General features: G+C 35.7%; 1 protein-coding gene across 1 annotated transcript in view; it reads left to right on the top strand.

The window, feature by feature from the left end:
* Positions 1-24,033, top strand: part of TBC1D5 (TBC1 domain family member 5) — a 430,335-nt gene that overhangs the window by 360,105 nt on the left and 46,197 nt on the right. The window contains exons 17-19 of the mRNA XM_069475443.1: positions 2,035-2,297; positions 6,606-6,671; positions 21,991-22,154. Coding sequence (XP_069331544.1) covers positions 2,035-2,297; positions 6,606-6,671; positions 21,991-22,154 — 493 coding nt within the window. The remainder of the gene's footprint in view (positions 1-2,034; positions 2,298-6,605; positions 6,672-21,990; positions 22,155-24,033) is intronic.

The raw sequence follows: 24,033 nt of genomic DNA, 5'->3' as shown, positions 1-24,033 counted from the left end.
GTAGTAATGAAGATACATTAACCATATTCTCTTGATAATGCTCTAGCAGTTTCTTAGTACTTTTATCAACATATAAATTTTACAACTGGCAATCTGGGAATTTGACTAGTACATTTTTGTGTATAAAAGAGGCTAACAACATTATAACTTCTTCATATCTGTGAATTATGAATCTTGACTTGCAAACAAGCAAAACTAAAACGCAACAGAACTTCAAAATCATGATAACTCTTCTTTCTACTACCGCTCATAAGAAATAGAAGTGCATGCAGGATGTTGAGTGGAATATAATGCCAGAGGTAAATGCCTAGTTAATCCAGAATGTATGAGTTCTTTTCATTTCAGTCATTCTTTTTTTTTCAATAAACATGTATTGAGTGCCTTCTTTATTGCTAACCTGTGGTACTTATAAATTGACAATGTTCTACTTCATTTGGAAGCAGCTGAAAAATGAAAGTAAGTGGTGCTTAATCACCATATATATCTTTATATCCATTAGGAAACATTATTTTTAATAATTTTTGGAAGGACATTAAATAGCTCAAGTCTTTAAAGATGAAACTTGATGCCAAAAGAACCATTTGAAATTTTTCACACTTAATTGAGTTATAAATGAATAGATCTTTCTTTTATAAAGCTAAATTCCATGTTTTAAATTTGATTTGTCCTATCTGCAAAGCAATGTAAGTCTTCAATACCTAGCCCATAACATTAGCTAGTACCATTAGAGAAAACTTAATGGAAGAAGCATACCTTTTTTTTTCCCCTTTATTTTAGAACTATGGGTCAATTCTGTTTCAGAGCAGTATCTAGTTAATGCTAAAGATATAGCTGTCATATAAAAAGTAGAATTACTACTTAAGTGCTACCAGGTAGATCTGGAAGAAGGAAATGATAGTAAAATTCATTTTAATTAAAATCAAATAAGTGAATCTCTCAAAGTTGATTTTCAGTTTCCCACTTTTATGAAAAAGAGGCAAAAATATAAGGAAATAAGTTTCTATTAATGATTTGGTCAATAAAAATACAAACTTCGGTATTGTCATGGAGTTGCAGTACCTCCTACAACTAAAATAATTTATAATCCTAACTGGTCTTCAAGGTAATTCTGAATCATCTGGGAAATAATTGTTCATTTAACAAATGTTTACTTGGTGCCCTCGATTTGCCAGACACAGTCACAACACAGATACTGGTGAACCATGGAAGGCAAGAGAGAAAGTGTGTAAGGGGGAGAAGAGTGGTTAAGGGAGTGATAGCTGCTGAGAGGTAGAGTCAAATACGAACAGACCTTTGGATCTGCAATGCAGAAGTCACTGGTGACCTTGAGGAGTGGTTTTAGGGCAATGGCAAAGAGGCCACAGCCAGAGCTTAGCGGATCACAGACTGAAGAAGCAGAAGTAGCAAGTTAAGATAGCTTGAAAATACGTGTAAGTAGGGAAAGAAATGGGATGGCAACTTGAAAGGAACAAGGGTTCAAAGGAAAAGTTAGTATGCGCACATACGCACTCACCATGGTTGTACGCTAATGGAATGATGCAGTAAAGGAGAAGATGATGCAGGTGAAAAGGACACAGAAGCAATAATCTCAGAATGTCAGAAGAGATGGGATTTAGATCACAAATAGAGAAGCTGGTCATGGGTAGAAGCAGGGACTCTTCCACTGTGACAGGTATGTAGATGCAGCTACCGTTTAACAGATAGTTAGAAAGCGCCTACAATGTGGTAGGCAATGGCAATATAGCATTTAACAAAAGGTCAAAAGTCCTTGCCCTCATGAAACTCATATTCAAATGGGGGTTGGAGGAGGTGGACAAATGGTAACCAAATAAACAAGTAAAATATGTTAGATGATGAAAAATGCTATCAAGAAAAATAACCAGGGATGTAGGGAAAGAGGATACAGAGTGCTGAAGTGGGGGTAAATGTGGATTGCAATATTAGTGGACTGGATACCAGTGGAGTATGTGAAATAGTCATCCTCTTAATTTAAATGATATCTCTCCACTTCTTTTTTTTTTTTTTTTCTTATAGGACCAATACTAAAGGTGCTCCTCTGAATATAAATAAGGTCTCTAATAGCCTGATAAATTTTGGAAGAAAGTTGATTTCCCCAGCGATGGCTCCAGGCAGTGCTGGTGGCCCTGTACTCGGGGCCCAAAGCAGTAGCTCCTCCTCTGCTGTGATTCCCACCAGGACTTCAGCAGAGGCCCCAAGGCATCACTTGCAACAGCAGCAGCAGCAGCAGCAGCAGAGGCTGATGAAATCGGAAAGCATGCCAGTGCAATTGAACAAAGGTAGGGGAAAAACACTAATAAATCCAAAGAAAACTTTTATAGTATAGCCTGGAATTTCCTCACCTTCTTATGAGGACTCAACCTCCTAGAAATAGAAATTAATGCAAAATTTATTTTTTTAAATCTGTTACATTTGATCCTTTTGAAGTTGGAATATCAGATACTGTATTGTTCTTAATTAAAAACATTTTACGAGGTAATTTGTTAAGGGTTATTTGTTTTTTACACTTATGTTCTAGTATACTTCAATTTTGTCCTATGGGTGCCCGTATAGTATGATGGCATGAATTAGCACAGCACAGAACTTGAGATCAGTTGACTCTGTTCTCTGCTAACTTTGTATAGTAATGCTTCTGACTAGAAGAGAATTTGAAATGGCGAGTTCAGATACCATGGGCTTTACTAGTCATAGCATTCATCAGTGCAGTGCACTAGGCTTGTGGTCTCTCATCCAGCTGCTTCACCTCTAGGGAATATAAACTAGAATCTTGAAGGGAGGAAAACATCTAAACTATCTCAAGCAGCCAAAATAAGTGTATGAGTCCATGCACCAAGAGTTAGAACCACAGAATGTTAGAGCAGAGGAAACCTGGGAGATCATGCAATCTAAACATCTCATTTGACGAGTGAGGGGCGCCGCTGTTGCTACTGCTGTTGGTAGCGCTCGTGCTGCTAGGACGCAGGTCAGCTTGTATCTTTTTTGGGCCCTTTCAAGTGCTTCACCTCCCTCATGTACTTTATTCATAAGAGAGCCTTTGAGATTCTTACTCAAATCTTTATACTCCTATTTTCCACCTGTTTTTAAAGTGACATAATGTGTTAGGTCACCCTGTTCTTAACAAATTAGAAACAGCTACATTTATTTTTAGTGGTAGGGCTCTGTTAACGATACTATAGAAACAAGAAATAGTAATATGATGGCAGAATATATATGAAAAACAATCCTAAAACCTCACAAAGCATAGCAGTCTGGGGCTATTTAGTGTCAGAGCAAACATCGTGACCCAAGCCTCATTCATGTCTTAAAGGGATCCCTCTGTTATATCATTGTTTGGTAACTAGTATTGACAATAACAGTAGTAATATTGTCAGTAGACCTTAAACTATGTTCCATATACTCTGTTTAAGAAAATTATTAAAAATTTTACACATGGCATTTAAATGGGTAAACGTAAGTTAAATGGATTTTATTCCCCAGTGATGAAAAATGATGAGCATTCTTCAATAATGAGTGTATGTGCGTGTGTCTGTAATCTTCTATTGGTTACATATGTTACCTATCTTTTCTATTTTTCTTTGCCTATGTGAAGTATTAGATTTTATATAATTAGTATTTAATTATATAATTAGTATTCCATTGGAATATTCAATTACTTTACGTATGACTATCTCATTGAAAATTACATTCTTTTTGATGTAGAGCTATCACACATGATTTTTAAAAAAGGAGACTTCAAATCATTAACATGTTGTAAATGTATTTTAATGCCAGGAGACATGCCCACTTCCAGAATGGAAATGAATGTTATTTTATATATTTCTTAATTGTACTGTTTTATTGTTCTAAACAAATATGTTTTCAATATTGCTTTGATAACAAGCTGTAGTCAGTTGTAATTCTAACTGATGGGAGGCAAATGAGTCAGAGAATCTCTTAACGTTGTAGCTTAAATTTTCTGAGGAACCAAGCCAAATGACTATAGAAATATAAAGTTGTATCTCTAAGGAAATGTCAAGTATTAATATCACAGTAAGTGAGAAAGGAAGTGCATAGAGATGGAACAATTGATGAAAACTAAGTCCCCAGTTATAAGGAGACAACAGAGTACTTAAGCAAAGTATTTGGAACATGAATATCACTAGGGCATTTTGTAACTGATCCCTGTGCTGAAAGAAAGTAGCCTTGTTTGGCAACCCTCTTATATTTTTATTTCTGATTCCTTCTCCTCATGTCAATCCACCAAAAAAGCTTGTCAACCTTCACATTAAAGATAAATATTCCTGCTAATACCCCTCCCTGCATAAAGATATGAATAAAATAAATAGCGAAGAAAATAGTTTAGAGAAGTAGAAGATACCGTGGTTTGATACTCTTCCTTCACTCACCCACTGATGAACCTTAAAGGACACCCTGAAGCTCTCGGACCCTTGGTTTCCTCACTGAAGAATAACAGGTTTGGGCTGATCCCTAGGGAGTCTCCCAGCTCTAAAAATCTATGGTTCTTTTGGTAAAAGATATATTTATTAACTATACAATGAAAAATATTTCTCCATCATTGGTTTTTCGTGCTGGTATTTCTCACAAGTATCCTGCTGTGCTGTCACACTGACAAATCTGCAAGCATGTCACCTGGTCCCATAGATCAGTGAATACAGTATTTAGCCTGTCAGGAGGCTCGTGTTGGAATATGATTTCTAACTATCTCAGAACAGAGTCATCTACTGAGAGCCTTTGAGGAAAGATAATGTAGCCTTTTTAGTGTACTCTGCTGGAAAATTTGAAAGTTGTTTTGAAAAATGGTTGTTTATAAAGATGAAACTGTTTATGGTTTTCATAGATTAGTTAACTCTCAATTATTTGTGCTTATATGCTCATATAGGGGGACAGTTATATTTGTAACCCAAATTCATACTTGTTGCTTGAAATGAGTTTAGTTTGTGTGTGTGCTGGGGGTGGGATAGTGAAAGAAAGAAGCAGCAGTACAATTTTCTTGATGATATGTAATATTAAAATGAGTTTTCAGTCTCTATATGTTATTACATATGATAATAGATGGTCTAGAAGAAGCAAAGTAAAATGAGTAGCAGGCATAGAAGTGAAAATTTCCTTCAAATACATAGAAAGTAGGCATACCACTTAGTGATTTTAGAGGTAGCTATGTTATGAAAATCTGAGGCCAATTTCTGCAAAAAGCTGTTTATCACTTGTTTGGGATGTGTTCCTATTTATAGATATTATTTCAATTATAGGAGACTGTAAATATGTACTGTTAATTGATAGGAATGATATAATTACAACCCACCAATTTCCAGATGACCTGGCCATGCTATAAATCATAATTGTAGCAAGTGGTCAGGACACTGAAGGCATGTTATTTAATTCAAAAATTGATTTTTTTTACTACTATACATATTATATAAAATCTAAAGGGGAAGTAAGTCTATTAATGATAAATTATTATACATAGAAAATATGGTGTTTTTTAAAAATACTTTTTCTTTAGCTTGTTAATCTCAAAATAGCATAGGCCTTCAGATGGTGATATATGCAGAGGATTATCCTGTTGACAATGACTGTACTCAGTGCTGAACTTTGTCATCCAGGAAGGAAATCGAAGAACCAAAAAGTTTTCCTTCTAAATGTTAGTGCACCTCAAGTTCTTCGCAAGATTTCCTGTTATGCTCCTTTTCCTTTCTTTCTTGTGTTCTTAAAATGCACTCGGTTTTTTTTCTTTGTTTCCTTTGTCTATATTTTTAATTGCTTTTTAATTTGAACGCATCTTTATTTTAAGCACTTACTATAAGTCCAATTTGTAAATGAAATCTTGCCTATAATAAGTATATCAAGTTAAGGGTATGCAGTTCACAGATTTATTTTTACATGTTGACATTTATAAGTACATGTGGTAACTTATGAAGTCGTTTCATTACTTAATATGAAATTATATCTTATTTAGGTCTTTATCTTATCAAAGAAGTTGGTTTCAAGTTTAGTTAAAAATAAATTTTGTCTGATATAGGATAGAATCAATTTCAAAAGAATGCCTATTTTTAAATAAACGACATACAGCTTACGTTTGGATAAAAAAAATTTTTTCATAAAGAAAAAGAAACTATAAAATCACACTAATATTTGTAGCATCATGAAATCTGCTCAGCAAAATCTTTCGATTGCTAAAGTTTCCTATACTCGAGACTAGTAGAAATATATTTATGTTTTAAGAAAAACAAACACAAAAGCTTCTTAGGAACACTCTTAAATTTTATTTCCTTTAAAAATATTTTAGATTAAAATTTTAAGCACCATGAAATCTGCTCAGCAAAATCTTTTGATTGCTAAAGTTTCCTATACTCTAGCCTAGTAGAAACTTTCTTATGTTTTCTTTAAGCAAAACAAACACAAAAGCTTCTTAGGAAACACTCTTGAAAATTATTTCCTTTAAAAATATTTTGATTTTTTTAAGCTTGTCCTATACTTTTTGTTGTACTATATTTTTAGTAATTTGATAAAAGTATTACGACATTGAGTATGAAAGAAAAGTTATTTCCTTTTTGTGAAATCTAATTATTTTTTCTTATGAAATCTAGGCGATGTAGTTACAGGAAACGATGCTCAGGTTTCTGTTCCTGTCCAGACGCTAACTGACCTCCAAGGTACAGTTACCATAGCAACATATAGCGTCCTTCTATCTCTCTCTCTCTCTCTCTCTGTCTACCATATTATAATTGCCTACTCCAAAACTCCATTTTTCCTTTTGCCCACCCTCCATTCATACTGTTTGCAGTTCACTACCATTTTTCAGCCACTGAGTGGCACTGTTGTTTAGAACAAAAATCCCTTCTCATCTCATATCTTGTTGATGCTGAAACTGGCTGTGATGTGGGTTTTCTATTAAGTGTGCACAAGCCTCTTTCTTTGCAAAATATGATTCACCCTATGTTGTGTGGTTATTTTAACACATTACACTTTGTGTGGCGGCTCACACTAAGGTGTTTTTTTTTTGTTACACAGGTGCTCTGTGGCAGTATTTGACAAATTAGTTCTGAAATTAAATAATTTATTTGCTGTGATTAGCCAGAAGTACTTATATTTTACCACAAAGAATTACATCCTGATTTTGAAATGTTTTTAAGTATAGCCTTTGTATTATGAATTATATTAACACAAAGTGTGTTGCAGCAAATATCCATATACAGTAACTGGCAATGCTTTAAAATAAAAAGAGAACATTTTAATATCATATCCATTTGTTCAAAATATAGAAAAAGCATTTTAAGAAAACAAAAAGTGACAATCATATTTAGTACCTCCTGTGGAATTTTAAAACATGTAAATATTTAACGTTGCTGCATTAATCTTTTATTATGTAATCTTTTAGATGAAATATGCCATAGAGAGGGTTTCTGTAGTAAATGGAAGCGTAGACTAACTTTAAGAATCTTCAGATCAAATTCAGACTAAAATGATAGCAGTATTAATTAAAATTCATATCATGGTTTTCTTAATTTAAAATATCCATACAGTATAGTCATGCTGGTAGTACTAAAATGTTGTTTTGATAGTGATATAAATAAATGCAAAAAAGGATTATGATTAAGAGATTATGTATTGGCTTAACTTCAAAAAGAAAAGCACACTGAGGCAGCAGAGGAGAGTGTGCTCTCACTTCTATATATAGTTCCGTGTTTCACAGGTACAGTTTCTGGCTGTATTCTGGTAATTGAACCAGATGACCTTTAAGGGCTTTTCTAACTCAGGGATTCTGTGAAGAACTGTTTACTCTTCTTGGTGTCTGTTAAGTGATCTGCATAATAAAGGGGGTATAGTAGCATGGAAAATAGAAAAGGCAGATAATGTGCACATGATTTCTCTGTAGCTTTGCACTTTGGTGAATATTAATGTGATCATCTGATAGGGTGAGAATTCACAGGACTTAAATTTTTCCCTAAAATTAAATTCTGAGCCTCATAGACAACTTTTTAACAAGTGTTTGGTTGTCCCAAAGTTACTTGCTTCAGAGTAGATCTTTGGCTTCTCTGCAAAGCATGGTCTAAGGGGCCCAATTTATGCCTCTGGAAAGAGAGAGCTGAGGGTTGGCTTGCTTATTCTGACTTCTGCTTCCGTGCTATTGCTCAATCTTTTTTTCCTACAGACCAGAGCCATGTGAGCAATGTTACTCTCTTAATAGAACTTTGAAGAGGGAGGTTATATCATTTTGTTCAAATAATTTGTGTTATATGAGTAGAATCGTCTCATTCATCTCACAAGTATTTATTGTGTGCCTACTATGTGCCAAGCTCTGTTTTCATTGGCTCCTTGGATTTCCCTACAGCTTTATCCAGTTGCTTGATCATCACCTCTGTTTTACATGACCCAGTTAAGCCTGCATAGTCAGAAACCAGCTCTTTTTCTAGATACTCTGCTCTGTTCGGAATCCTCTCTGCCTTCCACAGTCTGACAGAGATTGTATCAGTCTGATAGGGAAAGTTCTAGCTACTTTAATAGAAATGAACCAAATAAACAGCTTTCGATCCATGGTGATGATTCTGACAATGATGAGACAATGAGAAGACACCTACCCTGATTTGGAGAAGTTACTTTTTGTTTTCCTCAACATGCTTCCTGAAGAGTGCCAAGAAGCAAAGGGAAGTAGAAGTAAACCAAAATAGTTGTGGCAACAAAAACCTTTCTATCTATGCTTAATCGGATTAGTAATATTAGAAGTTGGAGAACTTCATCAGAGGTGCCAAACCTATTATTGTCTCCTGTTTTTCAAGAATAGATACACTTTTTAATTTCAGGGAATTAAACTATTTATATTTTTTCAAGTGTCTTTTTTTCAAAGCAAAGAAGTAAATTTCAAGAAATGAAGTAAATATCAATACTTTCAATGATTCTTTGATTATATATAATGTTTCTCAATAAGATTTTATATCTGTATCTTTGACTTTTAACGCACAGTAGTTATATGAGATCTAATTTTTTAAGGAAAGAACCAAGTGTTAAGTGAGGTTCTACAATTTAGGTCAGTAAGTAATTTTTAGAGAATTATTGGGAAGTTCCATCTTATATCTTACAGTGTAGGTTGCAGTCACAAAAAATGTGCCACAGCAGAATTTGTTTTTCAAAGACTTAATGAGTCTTCAAAATTCATTTTGAAAATTGCATACCCACCCCTAGAATCCTTTTTCAAGAGATATTTAGGAATTTATTCACAAATCAAAAAGCTTTAAAACACAGGTACACACAGAAGACTCACACATATTTTTCCAAAGAGAATTAAGAGTTTATTTAATATAACAACAGAAGTACAGTCAACCCCCTGTATCCATGGGCTCCGCATCTGTCGATTCAACCAGCCGCAGAATGAAAATATTTGGAGAAAAAAAATTGCTTCTGTACAGAACACATACAAATTGTTTTTCTTGTCATTATTTCCTAAACGATATATTTTAACAGCTATTCACATTGTCTTAGGTATAAGTAATCTAAAGATGACTAAAAGTATACTATATGGGAAGTTGTGAATAGGTTATATGCAGATACTACTGCCATTTTATATGAGACTAAAGCATCCAGGGATTTTGGGACCAATCCCCCATGGATACTGAGGGACAACTAGATTTAAGTATTACCATATAATGGGCCTTAACAAAGAAATTTAGATTTCTTAAGTAATTTCTATAGGCATCTTTAGTATTTATATTTGTATATATGTACTTATGGATGTGAATACAAACATGTATGCATGGATATCATTATATCATCAGAGTATTTTTAAATATAAAAAGGAAAAATGAAGATCAAAAATATTCCTGTCCAGGTAATCACTGTTGATATTCTTAAGGTAAAACTAAAACACATATAACATTAGATGCTTTCAATTAATTAAATGTATTAAATAAAAAATGGGGAGGGGAGAACTCCATTTTCTCCTCTTACCTCTTTCTGCCAGCCCATTTCCCCGAGGGTCACCACTGTTAAGTGGTTGCTTATGATCCCTTCCAGGAAAGAAAAAATATTTTTTAATTTGAGGACTACTATGGGAGTCATATTAGTGTGATGAGAGCTCACTTGTTTGGAAATTACTTTCCCTCTAGACCATCAAGAAGCAAGCACCAACAGAAATGTCCCAGTGCAAATGACAAGCAGCAAATTGGTAGGATAAGGAGAGAGATGTCAGGTCAACTAGACTAGGACGGAGCAATGACAAGAAAAAGAGTCTCTTCCCTCACTCTTGTGACCGAAAAGCCAGAAAATGATCCTTATGGATGGCACTGTATTTGCTGCTCTCGTCGTTTTTGAGAAGTGCTAGACCTAAGGCAGAATGAATAGTTCCATTATGTTTAGTATAATCACTTTAAGGCAGAGAAATATATGTAAAACTAATTTGGGGAAGCATCAATTAGCTAGATAATGCATTTTTGTGGAATGCCTATTCCAAAAGACATTGAATAAATGAGTTGTTTTTGGACTGAGAACAAGATCAGAATTTGCCCTTTACTTTCAAAAGGCTTCATTCCATTTTTCTGTAATCTAATTTTAGGTCACATTTACTACAGCCCACTTGGCATAGCCCTTATTAGGGGACGGAGTGGTGCAGCTTTGCCCAGAGTAAGCTCTGGAGTTGGGCCTGGGATTCAACGCTGGCTCCATCACTGTCATGACAGATGACCTGGAGAAGGTTCCTTAACCTCTTGATTGGTAAAGAGAGAATAAAAGTGGCTACTTCAAGGAATTGTTGCAGGACAATATCACAGCACTTGCCCCATAGGGTTCTGGGGCGCTACATACTCAGGGTAGTGATGCTGATGGTAATACCATTAATGTGTTTTCCTCAAACACTAGAATTTGATTCTGGCTTTCAGAATCAAATTCTCTATCTCTCTTTTCTTAATTATCACTTCCGGTATTCTAAAAACGTATGTTTGCATGCAAGTACCTGATCCAACAGTGCTTGACTTCTGTGGTCAGGCTAGACTCAGCTTGTCTATTCCAGGGGCTCTAAATACAAGCTGCCTCCATTCGCTGTCTTGTAGTACCAAGAAGTATGTCTTTATGAGTACACATGAGCCTTCTTGCTCTGTCACTCAAGTCTTCAAGGTAACAAACTCTTACTAGAGAGGGGCCAGATGTCTGTTGTTTTCTTCTGGTCACTATATAAAGTCAAGGTGATCCCCTTTCTGTGGCCATGGCACTGGGGTTCCCAGGCTTTTTCCTTTCTGCTCTTCTGGGCTGTGCTTCCCCATCAACCCCGCCTCCCCAGACCCTTAGCCTCCTGAAAATTTTGCCTTTGGGTGTCCAGTGTCTGACTCCCTCAGCTGGTCTCATGTCTACTGGGGTTCTGCCTGTCTTTTTAGGAATATACCTAGCCCCTGTTCTTACTTCCCACTGAGTTTAATAAGAGAAAAGCCATGAAAATATTATATATTTATGGGGCATGGTAGGAACTTAATAAATATTATTTTCCCTTCCTCTTTCCTTCCCTCCCAGCTCCTTACTGATGCCTGTGAAGCTCATTCAGTCAACTTAGGCTCTTGACAAATAGCCTCCATTGACTTAGAGCACATAGGACACAATAATTATTGAGTGTTTCAGAGGGAAGGAGAATGAAGGAAGGATATAATATACCTAGACACGGCCACGTCTAGTCCTACAGTAACTGTGCAATTTAGGAAAAAAAAGATAACTCTTCTTGGCAGATGCAGCTCACATCCAGGAACCTGACTACACAAGCAGAACGTGGCCCGGATTTCAGTGGCTCTACCGGGCAGTCTTACGTGAGTCATACATGATGTTCCTTTGCCCAGAGCCAGTTAGCTGAACTCTGTGGGAAAACATTGAGAAGTACAGCCAGTGTCCCACCAGGAGAGGTCCCACCAGAAGAAAACCTGCAAATGTGTAACCCAGAGCACTGCATATTAAACTATGTGCTCTAGGTTTAGAAGCCACCACTATGCCTTCCATTAGACATGGCTTATGTCTATTGAGAGTATGTGCTAGGCACCATGCTAAACCCTTTATATTATCCATTTAGGACACATGGCCGCTTGTAGATGAGAACTGTGGCTTATGAAAAGAGTCAATGACTCCTTCACGGCCACATGACTAGATGTACACTGAGTTTAGATTCAAACCTAAACATGTTTTATCCACCAGGTATTGGCTTGAGGAATTCTATCCTGTAAACATCTCAAATCTACCATCACAGCTTTAGTTTAAGCCTGTGTAATCTCTTGACTGGGCAATGCAACAGATGCTTCACTCAGTCAAACCCTTGTAATCCTCACGCTACTTAACTGCTTAAAATCTGTAGTAACTCACATCATCCACCAACAAGATAAAGGCCAGACCCCTTAACGTGAGAACAAGGAGCTCTTCTTGATCTGGTAGACCCTTGATCTGGCCTCATCATCCCCCTGTCCCCTGCTCCCCAGGGCTGGATGACCAAGGGAGAGACTAAGCTAATATTTAGGGTACCAGTAACTTTTAGAAAGAATTTGATCTTTCTTAATCTGTGCATCTTATCGGGTTACAAGCTTGCTGAGACCCCTCAGCCCTGGAGCTATCCAGGTGAAGCCTGGGCAAGGCCTCATCTATTTACCAGTGCGCCATACAAATGTGGTCTGTGTGTACTAGATATGAAAAAGGGAGGGAAGTCTGATAGTACTTTCTTTTCTTTGGGGCCAAGACTATTCCAAGTCCCTGGGCTTTTCTTACAGATCTCCAGAGAAAACACAGTCATCTGTCCCTCAGTATCCACAGGGGATTGGTTCCAGGACTCCTGTGGATATCAAAATCCACAGATGCTTATCTCTTATATAAAATGGTAGTATTTGCATATAACCTACACACGTCCTCCTGTATACTTTAAATCATCTCTAGATTATTTATACCTAATACAATGTGAATGCTATATAAACAGTTGTTATACTGTATTTTTAAATTTGTATTATTTTTATTGTTGTATTATTTATTATTTTTTTTAATATTTCCCATCCATGGTGGGCTGAATGTGCAGATGCAGAACCCAGAGATATGGCGGGCAGACTGTGGTCCATCACACCCTGTGGGAACGTACTCTGGTGACTCCATTTTCTTAAGATCTAAATGTTTGTGTCCCAAAGGCACAAAAATGTTAGTGAACTAATTTCCATAATTGAGGAGAAACGTATGTTTTTATGTGAGATGTGGACCAGGTTCTTTACTAATACTACCACACATTTGAAATTTGATAATTCAGAGATAAGGTCTGATAAGAGATGACCTTAGTATTATCACTGAAAAGGAAGTTTGCTAAGCCTAATAATAATTGCAGAGGAAACCTGTGGGTATTATTGCTCCTCAAGGGAATAAATTGCTTTCAAATTCTTTCTTGATTGTGTACTTATTCTTATACCATAAATAATTGATAAGCTAATTTATTAAAACAGGCATTCTAAAGGTTTCTCCCAGACACATCATTACCATGTTTGTTACAATAGTTATAATATGCCTTCATGTTGTGAAAAACATTTGGAAATTTAGACTGTTCATTGGTTTATACCTGTGCCGTCCCCTGGGCTACCGGCCCCATTACTTACTGGTATCCCCTAGCCACATGTGACCACTGAGAAATATCTGTAAGTATGAAATATGCACTGGATTTTGAAAACTTTGTGAGGAAAAAATGAATGTAAAATATGTCAATAATTTTTTTTCTTTTGATTACATTTTGGACCAATAATAGTTAGGATATATTAGGTTAAATAAAATAAATTATTAAAAATAATTTCACTTTTTTTTTACTTTTTAAATGTGAATACTAAAAATATTGAAAGTTATATATGTGGTTCACATTATATTTCTATTGAGCAGCATTGGCATATACAGTCCTTTTCAGATATTCCAAATTGGATGTCTTCAGGCCTTTATCGTAGCCCCACAACTGTGTTAGCTTTTCCCAACAGGTAAAATCTGGCCTTTGTATAATAATTCAAGTAGGAACACTTGTAATTGAATGCAAGAGGACCGATCCCCCACCCTCATCAGTTATTTTCTGTTCCTAGAAAAAGCCATCTAAAAATATATGTATTCTAAAAATTGGGTAGAAAGGCCTATTTCCATTTTTTTCTTTTTCTTGCCATTTTGAATTAATAGTTCTTTGGAGTCACCCTCCAAGATACAGAAATTAATTATATGTATTGGCATAGTCTTTAAGTTTAGACAACTCAGGGTTTAACTTACAATGTTTCTAGCTGTATACATAACTCTATGTTCTTGGACAAGTGAATTAAACCCTCTGAGCCTCAATTTTCTCATACATAACCACCTCACAATGTCATTAGCATTAAATATGATAATATTTGTAAAGGTCCAGATATGTACATGGACAAATATCTTGCAAATATCACATCACTGTACTGTATTCTAATTTTCTGATTTATTTTTCTTTTGGTAGGCAAACTAGGGAAGTATGTGTATAGGGAAGTTTGGAGAAAAAAAATGAATAGTACCCAGCTACAGTACACATAAAATCTAGAATCAAAGAAAAAGTTTCTTGGTTTTATTATAATTTGAATGTGGAAACAGTTGATTTATACAAACTGGGAAAGCTTCTGAAGATGTTGTTAATATTATTGTAATTTTTTTAAATGCAAAAATTTCCCAACAGCTTTTGATAGAATTTTGCTTATATATTGAAAATTTCATATAACTAGATATAGATATATAATGCATACTCCCTACCTTATTTCAGAAAGTATTCAAAGCAACTAAAATTGTGTAAGATTTAATGGCTATAACTACTCACAACAGTTATAATCCACAAAATTCTAACTTTTTCCAGGAGTATAATAAAATTTAATGCTTCTACCTGGAATTTTAGATTAACTTAGAATTTGAACTATAATGTCAAATATTGAGAGTCTAGAGATCATAAGTAGAGTATAATAATCAAAGAAGTAATACAGAAAATTTCCCAGAGCTGAAGAAAGATATTAGCCTGGAGATTGAAAAAAATCCCATAAGCAGGATGAAAGTAAAAAAGACTCATCCCTAGGAGTCCCATGTAAGATTTACAGAACTTCAAGGATAAAGAGGAAACTCTTTCCAGAGAGAACCCCCCAAAAAGAGGTTTTTTTATAAGATAATCATCAGATAGACATCAAATTTCTTACTGGTAAAACTGAAGGCCAAAGACATTTGAGTTCATTTTCAAAGTTATGAGGAAAAAAATGTTTTGAACTAGAATCTTACTCTCAGCCAAACTGGCATTCAAATGGGAAGATAAAATAGACATTTGGGGACATGAAAGAATTCATGTCTATCAATAGACTTGGTTCCCTCCGCCTTCCCAAATATTTACTTATTTAATACACACATCTGCCACTTATAACTGTAAAATCATTCTTCTAAATAACTCTTGAATTAATAAGGAAATCAAAAACAAAATTACAAATGTTTTAGAAATTCATGATAATGAGAGTGCCAAATACCCAAACCCTAAGAGACACAGATAAAGTGATTCTTAGAGGAAATGCAATTATTAGAAAATAAGAAAGACTATAAAATATCTAAATATACAATTCAAGAAGATAGAAGAAGAACAAAATACAACTAATGAAAGTACAGTAATGAATGAGAATTTAAAAAAGAGATTAACAATACATAATAAAACAGATTATGTGAAGGAAACCAAAAAGTGATTCTTTAAAAACAGTGAAGTAACCCAACATTCAGTAAATCTGATCAAGAATAAATGAGAGAAAAACACTAACACAATCAAAGTAAGAATTATGTTGTAAGTGAAGATACAGAAGAAGGATTTTTTTTTGTAATTATGAGAGACTACTATATACAACTTTATAAGTTGAAAGTCTAGACAAAGTTTTCTCTTGCTGACATAAAAACAAATTGCCACAAATTTAGTGGCTTAAACATACAAATTTATTATTCAACAATTTTGTACATCAGAAGTCTGACACAGGTTTCACCAGGCTAAAATCAAAGTGTCAGAAGGCTTTGGGGGAGAATCTATTTCCTTGCCCATTTGCGATGTTGACAGAAGTTAGTTTCTTTTGACCAAGGTCTCCATTTCCTTGCCGGCTGTCAGCTGAAGACCGTTTCCAGCTTTCAGAGGATACCACATTTCTTGGCTTGTGGCCCCATTTCTCCATCTTTAGAGCTAGCAACACCAGGTCAAGTCCCTGTCATGCTTCAACTCTCTTTTTTCTTCTTCACTCACATCTCTTTGACCCATTCTTCTTCCTTCCTCTTCTACTTTAAGGACTCATGATTAGATTGTCCCACCATGGTAACCCAGGATATTCTCTTCATCTCAAGGTCCTTAATCTTAATCACACCTGCAAAGTCTCTTTTGCTGTGTAAAATGACAAATTCATAGGCTCTGGGAATTAAGGTCATAGGCATTACTCTGTCTGCCATATGCTTTTTTAAGAAAGATACGAATGATCAAAATTGACCCAAGAAGAAGTAGAAGCCTTTAATAGAGGAAAAACATAGGGAAAAAAAATCCCAAAAGTCATCATAGCAGTGCCCTCAAAAAGTCACTAGGCTCTTTTTCTACCATGTGAGGTTACAACAAGAAGTCAGCGTTCTGCAACTTGGAAAAGGGCCCTCCTCAGCATGCAACCATCCTGGCACCCTAATCTTAGACTTCCAGCCTCCAGAACTGCAGCACAATGAGTTCTAACCAACAAAGGCACATTGAGTTTTCTAGGCTGGGAAGTCCAAGATCAGGTGCTGTGAGGGGATGGAGCAACATGGCTGAATAGAAACCAGCGATCGTCTGTCTGCACAAACACTAAATTCGACAACCATCCATGCAAGCAAACACCTTCAGGAAAACTAAAAATCAGGTGAGTGATCATATTACCTGGTTTTAACATTATATCAAAGAAAGAGGCACCGAAGAGGGCAGAAAAGACAGTCCTGCACTGCCTGTGCCACCCTCCCCTATCCCCTGGAAGTGCCATGCCAGCATGCCGAGTGGAGAGAGAATCTATGTGCCCCTGGGGAGGGAGAGTGAAGTGATGGTGAGACTTTGCATTGAAACCCATTATACTACAAGGCTATAGGAACCAAAACAGCATGGTATTGGTTTAAAAGTAGACACATAAACCAATGGAACAGAATAGAGAACCCAGAAATAAAATCATCTACCTTCAAAAAAGCAGACAACAACATACACTGGGGAAAGGAAGTCCTATTCAATAAATTGTGCTGGGAAAATTGGACAGTCAAATGAAGAAGAATGAAACAGGATCCCTATCTCTCACCATATACATAAATTAATTCAAGATGGATTAAAGACTTAAATGTAAGGCATGAAACAATGAAAATTCTAGTAGAAAATGTAAGAAAAACTCTTTTAGACATTGCTCTAGGCAGTGAATTTCTAAGACCCCAAAGGCAAATACAGCAACAACAAAAATAAATGGAACTTAAATTAAAAACCTTCTGCACAGCAAAGGAAATAATCAGTAGAGTGAATAGACAACCCATAGAATGGGAGAAAACATTCACAAGCTATATATCTGACAAAGGACTGATAATCAGAATCTACAAAGAATTCAAACAAATCAGCAAGAAAAAAACAACCCCATCAGAAAGTGGATAAAAGACATTAACAGAAGTTTTTCAAAAGAAGATAGACAAATGGCCAACAAACATATGAAAAATGCGCAACATCACTAATCATCATGGAAATGCAAATTAATACTACAATGAGATACTATGTTACCCCTATCAGAATGGCCATTATTAAAAGGTCAAAAAACAGTAGATGCTGGCATGGATGCAGAGAGAAAAGAACACTTATACACTGTTGGTGGGACTGCAAATTAGTACAATCTCCATGGAATACAGTATGACTATTCCTCGAAGATATAAATGTAGGCCTACCATTCAATCTAGCAATCCCACTGCTGTGTATCTACCCAAAGGAAATGAAGCCATTTTATCAAAAAGACACTTGTACTTGATTGTTTATCACAGCACAATTCACAGTTGCAAAGATGTGGAATCAATCTAAGTACCCATCAGTTCATGAATGGATAAAGATAATGTGATATATATATTCCATGGAGTGCTACTCAGCTATAGGAATGAATGAAATAATGTCATTTGGAGCAATGTGGAAGGAACTGGAGAACATTATCTTAAGTGGAGTGTTTCAGGAATGGGAAAACCAAACATCATATGTTCTCACAAATAATTGGGAGCTAATAGGTGGGTACACATGGGCACAAAGTGATATAAATGACATAAGAAACCAAAACAGGTGGATGATGGGTGAGTGGATGTGGGGTAAAAACTTACCTCTTGGGTACCACGAACACTATTCTGGTGATGGGCATACCAAAAGCCCTAAGTTAAGCATTATACAAGATATCCATGTAATAAAAACACTTGTATGCATTAATTAATATTTTGAAATTAAAAAAAATTTTTTTAAATGGTGAAAAGACAATGCACAGACTGTAAAAATTTTTCCAAATCATATATTTGATAAGGATCTTTCACCCAGAATATATGAAGAACTCTTACAACTCAATAATAAAAAGGCAAATACCTCAATTTTAAAAATGGGCAAAATATTTGAATAAACATTTTTCTGAAGAAAACATATGAATGTCTAATAAGCATGTAAAAAGATGCTCAACATCATGAGTAACTGGTAAATTGCAAATCAAAATCACAGTCTCACACCCATTAGGATGGCTAAAATAAAAAGCTGATAGTAAGTGTTGTCAAGGAGGTGGGAAGATTGGAACCCTTACCTAATGCTGACGGAAATGAAAAATTGTATTGCCACTTTTGAAAGTTTGGCAGTTTCTAAAAATGGTACAGAGTTGCTATATTTACCTGGCAATTCCACTTCTAGGTATCTACCTGAGAGAAATGGAAATATGTCCACACAAAAGCTTATGTATGAATGTTCATAGCAACATTATTTATAATAGCCTAGAAATGGATATAAGCTAAATGTCTATCAACTGAATAGATAAATCAAATGTGGTATATCCATACATGGACCATTATTTGGCAATAAAAAGGAATGCAGCGCTACTGATACAGGCTACAACACATATGAACCTTGAAAACATTGTGCCATGAGAAAAAAACCAGTCACAAAAGACTGGATATTACATCATTCCATTTTTATGACATGCCCAGAAAAGGCAAATCCATAAGGACAGAAAGTAGATTGTGGTTGCCAAGGACTATGGGAAGTGGGGGAGGTAGTGGGAGTAACTGCTAGTGGGCACAGGATTTCATTTTGGGGTGGTGAAATTGTTCTAAAATAAGAGTGGTAATGGTCATACTGCTCAGTAAATATACTAAAAACCACTGAATTATATACTTTAGAAAAGTGAATGTTACAGTATATGAATTGTATCTCAAAGTGTTACTTTTCAAAAAGCAGCATTCACAGGTAATCTGTTTATGGTGAAAGTATATTTACATATTAGTGATATAATTTTTAAAACAGAAAATAATAGATAGTTCCTGAGATCGTTTTCAGCTCTAATATTCTAGGACCCTATACTATTGAGATGGTTGCAATGAAAAGGTAACCCAGGGAAGTTAGGGCCTAGAGCTCTGGAGCTGAGTAGGAGGCAGAGAAGAGAAGTGAAAGTGTGGGTAGACTTTTCATAGTCTAGGCCCTGAATTTAGCATAAGATGCTTCTAGACCTTGGGGTCTATTCTTCCCTGCCCTTTCCTAACCTCTGGGGCCCTTCTATCCTTCAAGACTCAACTCTGGTATCAAACATTGCAGGCTGTATTCTTCAGGAAGCAGACCCTGAAATGTAATTAGAAGTAGAAAAAAAAAAGCGTTACCAGGGAATAACATTGTTAAAGGGAAAGAAGAGGAAACAGGATTGAGCAGAGGGATGGCAGCAGGCCAGGCAGACTTAACAAAGTCTCTGCCAGCGTTCAACAGGGAGCTCTGCAGCCGAGATTCCCTATTTGAGGAGTCCTGTCTTTGGTAGAAATGGGTAGGCCCTTTACTGCCAACCACTGGCTGGGAACCCCTCTGAGAAGAACATGAACTTAATTCCAAACCTCAGGTAGATCCTGAACAATCTAACAGCTGGAGACTGTCAGCCTACCATATTCCTTGAGGCAACAAGTTTTTCCTTAAAGGGGATCTGTCAGGACCTCCAGGTCTGCCACACCTCCTGTGAAATGTGCCTGACTTTCCTCCCACCCAGGGAGGAGGTACAATAATAGCTCTCTCTTGAGAGAGGTAATATTCTTATTACCACTCTTGGTTTATCATTTATCTCCGTCCCCCCAGGTTCTGAACTCCTGGAGGACAGAATACTCAATCTGAATCCCTAATGTCGAATACAGAGGAGGCTTCAGTGTAATAAAATTATCTTGAGAGCAGGAATAGGCGAGGACTCCCAGGGTCTCAGAATAGATAATTACTAGTCCGCCTTTATCGTAATAACTTTTTTGTATCTGGTGACCCAAGATTGGAGAAGATTACTCTGTGAAGTAGCTATTATTGTCTGCTGGATTTTCTTCCTACCTCCGGCTGCTTCTTTTCAGTCAGCTTTGCTGCTTTCTTGGGATGTCCCTAACTTTTAAACTTTAAAATTTCCAAGGGGCCAGTCTTCGGACTTAACGCCTTTTCAATCTATCCTTTCTCTATTGATGATCTCATGGCTATAAATACAGTCTATCTGCTACTGTCTTCCAAATCTATATCTCTCGCTCAGATCTCTTCCCTGAAATCCAGACTCATTCCCCACTGCCCACGTGACATCTCTATTTGGATATCTGATTCGGCAACTCAGATTCAACAGGTCTGTAACTAAACTGTTGATCTTATTCCTAAAACCTGCTCCCCCTCACTCTTCCCCACTTTATTAAGTAGCAGGTCCATCATTCTTCTTGCTTAGGCCAAAAATTTGAAGTTAAATTTGATTCCTCTCTTTCTCTAATATCTCTGATGGGTTTATCAGTAAATCAAGTCAATTTTTGTCCAGAATCTGACTTCTCACATCAGAATGAATCTGATCATTCTGGATACTTACATTTTTGCAGTAGCAAAAATTGGTTTCCCTGCTTTTGTCTTTGTTCCACCTCCCACCCTCCAACCTCTTCCTCCTCCTCCTTCATCTCTCCAGTTCTATTCCCGACATAGCTTCCAGAGCGATCCTTTCAAAATGTAAGTCAGATCATGTCACTCCTCTCCTCAAACCTTCTAGTGGTATGTCCCATGGCCTCCCTTCTCAGAGTAAAAGTAATCAAAAGCATCCACAAATCTCAACTTGTTCTGATCCCGTACTTGCTCCCAAACCTCATCTCCTAACCTTTTCCCCCTCACTGTTAGCTTTATTCATACTGTCCACCTTGTTATTTCTTGAACACATGAAGGTCCTGCCTTAGGGCCATTGCACTGGCTATTCTGTCATATTTTCTTCAAACCTGGTTCTTCACCTTCTTCAAATTTTTGCTCAAATGTTAAAACACTTCAATTCTCAGTGACACGTTCGCTGACCTGAGGGAAGAAGAAAGAGGTTCTTCTGAAAAAGTTTGGCAAAGGATGTAGATTTTTTAATCTTACTAATATAATATGCAGTATAATAGGTTTCAATAATTAAGGGATGATTCCATCAGTGAGGGAAAATCCAGTCATTTAACCATTGATTTCTGAAAATTGGATTTTTAATTTTTTTAATATATGTGTGCAATCCTTGGATTATTGCAATATAAACTACATATGGAAAATTATAATGATACTTCAAAATTATAATGATACTTCACTATTTTTAAAAAGTTCACAGCTATTCTGATACATAAAAAGGCATGCATTTTAATACATCATAGTGTCATCATGTTGACGGTGTCAACAAAGTAGTCTCATAATTGATCATCATTTATTAAAAGCAGTAGATTCGATAGTTTAGTGAAAGAGTCTGGTGTTTCATTATTGCTACTTAATTTTTCTTACAGGGCAAAGTTCTAAAAACATCAGTTCATCTCCAAGCATTGAGAGTTTGCCTGGAGGAAGAGAATTCACGGGCTCCCCACCTACATCTGCTACTAAAAAAGATTCCTTTTTTAGCAACATCTCCCGTTCTCGCTCACACAGCAAAACTATGGGCAGAAAAGAATCTGTAAGTATTTAAGGACAATTTTCTTTTTCTTTTTCATTTTCTTCTAGAGTGCTAACATTTATGAAAGCTCCTTTAGTGCCCAGTTGTATAAAGATCTTAAAACTTTTCTGGACTATAATGAATTATTTTTTCAAAAGTATCTTAATTTTATTATTATTATTTAGTGACATTTTAAGACTATGGTCTATGTATTACACTGGGGGGAAAGGTAACATCAATTTAAAATAAGTTGAATCTTACCCAAATCTCAGTCCTTTTTTCCTCTACAAATGCCTTTTTTAAAGCCTGTATTTTCTTATATCATTTAACAAATAACATTATAACAAATGAGAGATTATGGCACTTGAAACAAACCAAACATTTTTTCCATTTTAAGTATTTCTTGAAAATTAAAAATAATTGTTTTACCATTTATTCTAAAAAGCTGTGCAAGCTACATTTAAATTACTGTATTTTAATGGTTGCTTTATAAGATACTTGGTATACATTTCTCAAAAGGACATAACTAAGGCATATCAGCTGCTTTAGAAATCTGGTGGTGTCTGAAATTATTGTAAGCCAACTTCACATTTAAACACTTTTTATAACAGTCATGCATTGCTTAACAACAGTTGTAAGTTCTGAGAAAAGTGTTAGTAGGTTATTTCATCATAGTGCAAACATCATAGAATATACTTAGACAAACCTAGATGGTATAGCCTATTATACGCCTAGGCTATATGGTGTAACCTCTTACTCCTAGGCTACAGACCTGTACAGCATGTTACTGTACTGAATACTGTAGACAACTGTAACACAGTGGTAAGTATTTGTATATCATTTTATATTTAAACATAGAAAAGGTACAGTAAAAATGTAGTATAAAAGATAAAAAATGGTGCAGCTGTATAGGGCACTTACCATAAATGGAGCTTATGGGACTAGAAATTGCTCTGGGTGAGTCAGTGAGTGAGTAGTGAGTGAATGTGATGGTCGTGGACGTTACTGTACAGTACTGTAGGTAGACTTCGTAAACATGGTACACTTAGGCTATGCTAAATTTATTAAAAAATTACTTTTCTTTCTTTAATAATAAATTAACCACAGCTTAATATAACTTTTTTACTTTACAAACTTAAAATTTTTTTTAACTTTTTGACTATTTTGTACCAACATTTAGCTTAAAATACAGACACATTATATACTTTATGTCCTTATTCTATAAGCCTTTTCCTGTTTTTAAAATTTTTATTTTTATTGTTTTACTTTTTAAACTTTTTATTAAAAACTAAGACACAAATACATGCATTAGGCTAGGCCTACACGGGATCAGGATCATCAATATCATTGTCGGCCACCTCCACATCCTGACCCAGTGGAGGGTCTTCGGGGGTGATAACACACATGGCGCTGTCACCTCCTATTGTAACAATGCCTTCTTCTGTAATGCCTCCTGAAGGACCTGCTTGAGGCTTTTGAGCCAACTCTTTTTTTATAAGTAGAAGGCGTACATTCTACAATAACAATAAAAAGTGCACTATAGGAAATATACAAATCAGTAATATAGTCATTTATTAAGTATTATTTATTGTACATAATTGTATGTGTTATTCCACGATGTTACGACAGCTACAATGTCACTAGGTGATAGAAATTTTTTTAGCTCTGTTATAATCTTATGGGACCACTGTCACATATGCTGTCACCGTTGACCAAAACATCATTATGGGGTACATGACTGTGGTTCAACACCTAATATTCTGATATGAAGAACTTATCTGCTCACTAGAATAGGATGCAAATTTAAAGGTCATACAGAAAAGGATCCAGCTATGGCTCAAATGGTCCTAAATTAGAAACAAACTATAAAACCTTTGAGGAATAATTATTTAAGGTACAT

This window comes from Eulemur rufifrons, chromosome 7, assembly GCF_041146395.1.
Source record: "Eulemur rufifrons isolate Redbay chromosome 7, OSU_ERuf_1, whole genome shotgun sequence".
NCBI classification, from domain to species: domain Eukaryota; kingdom Metazoa; phylum Chordata; class Mammalia; order Primates; family Lemuridae; genus Eulemur; species Eulemur rufifrons.
The sequence above is the reverse complement of the archived record's forward strand: the minus strand, read 5'-3'. Positions and strand labels throughout refer to the sequence as shown.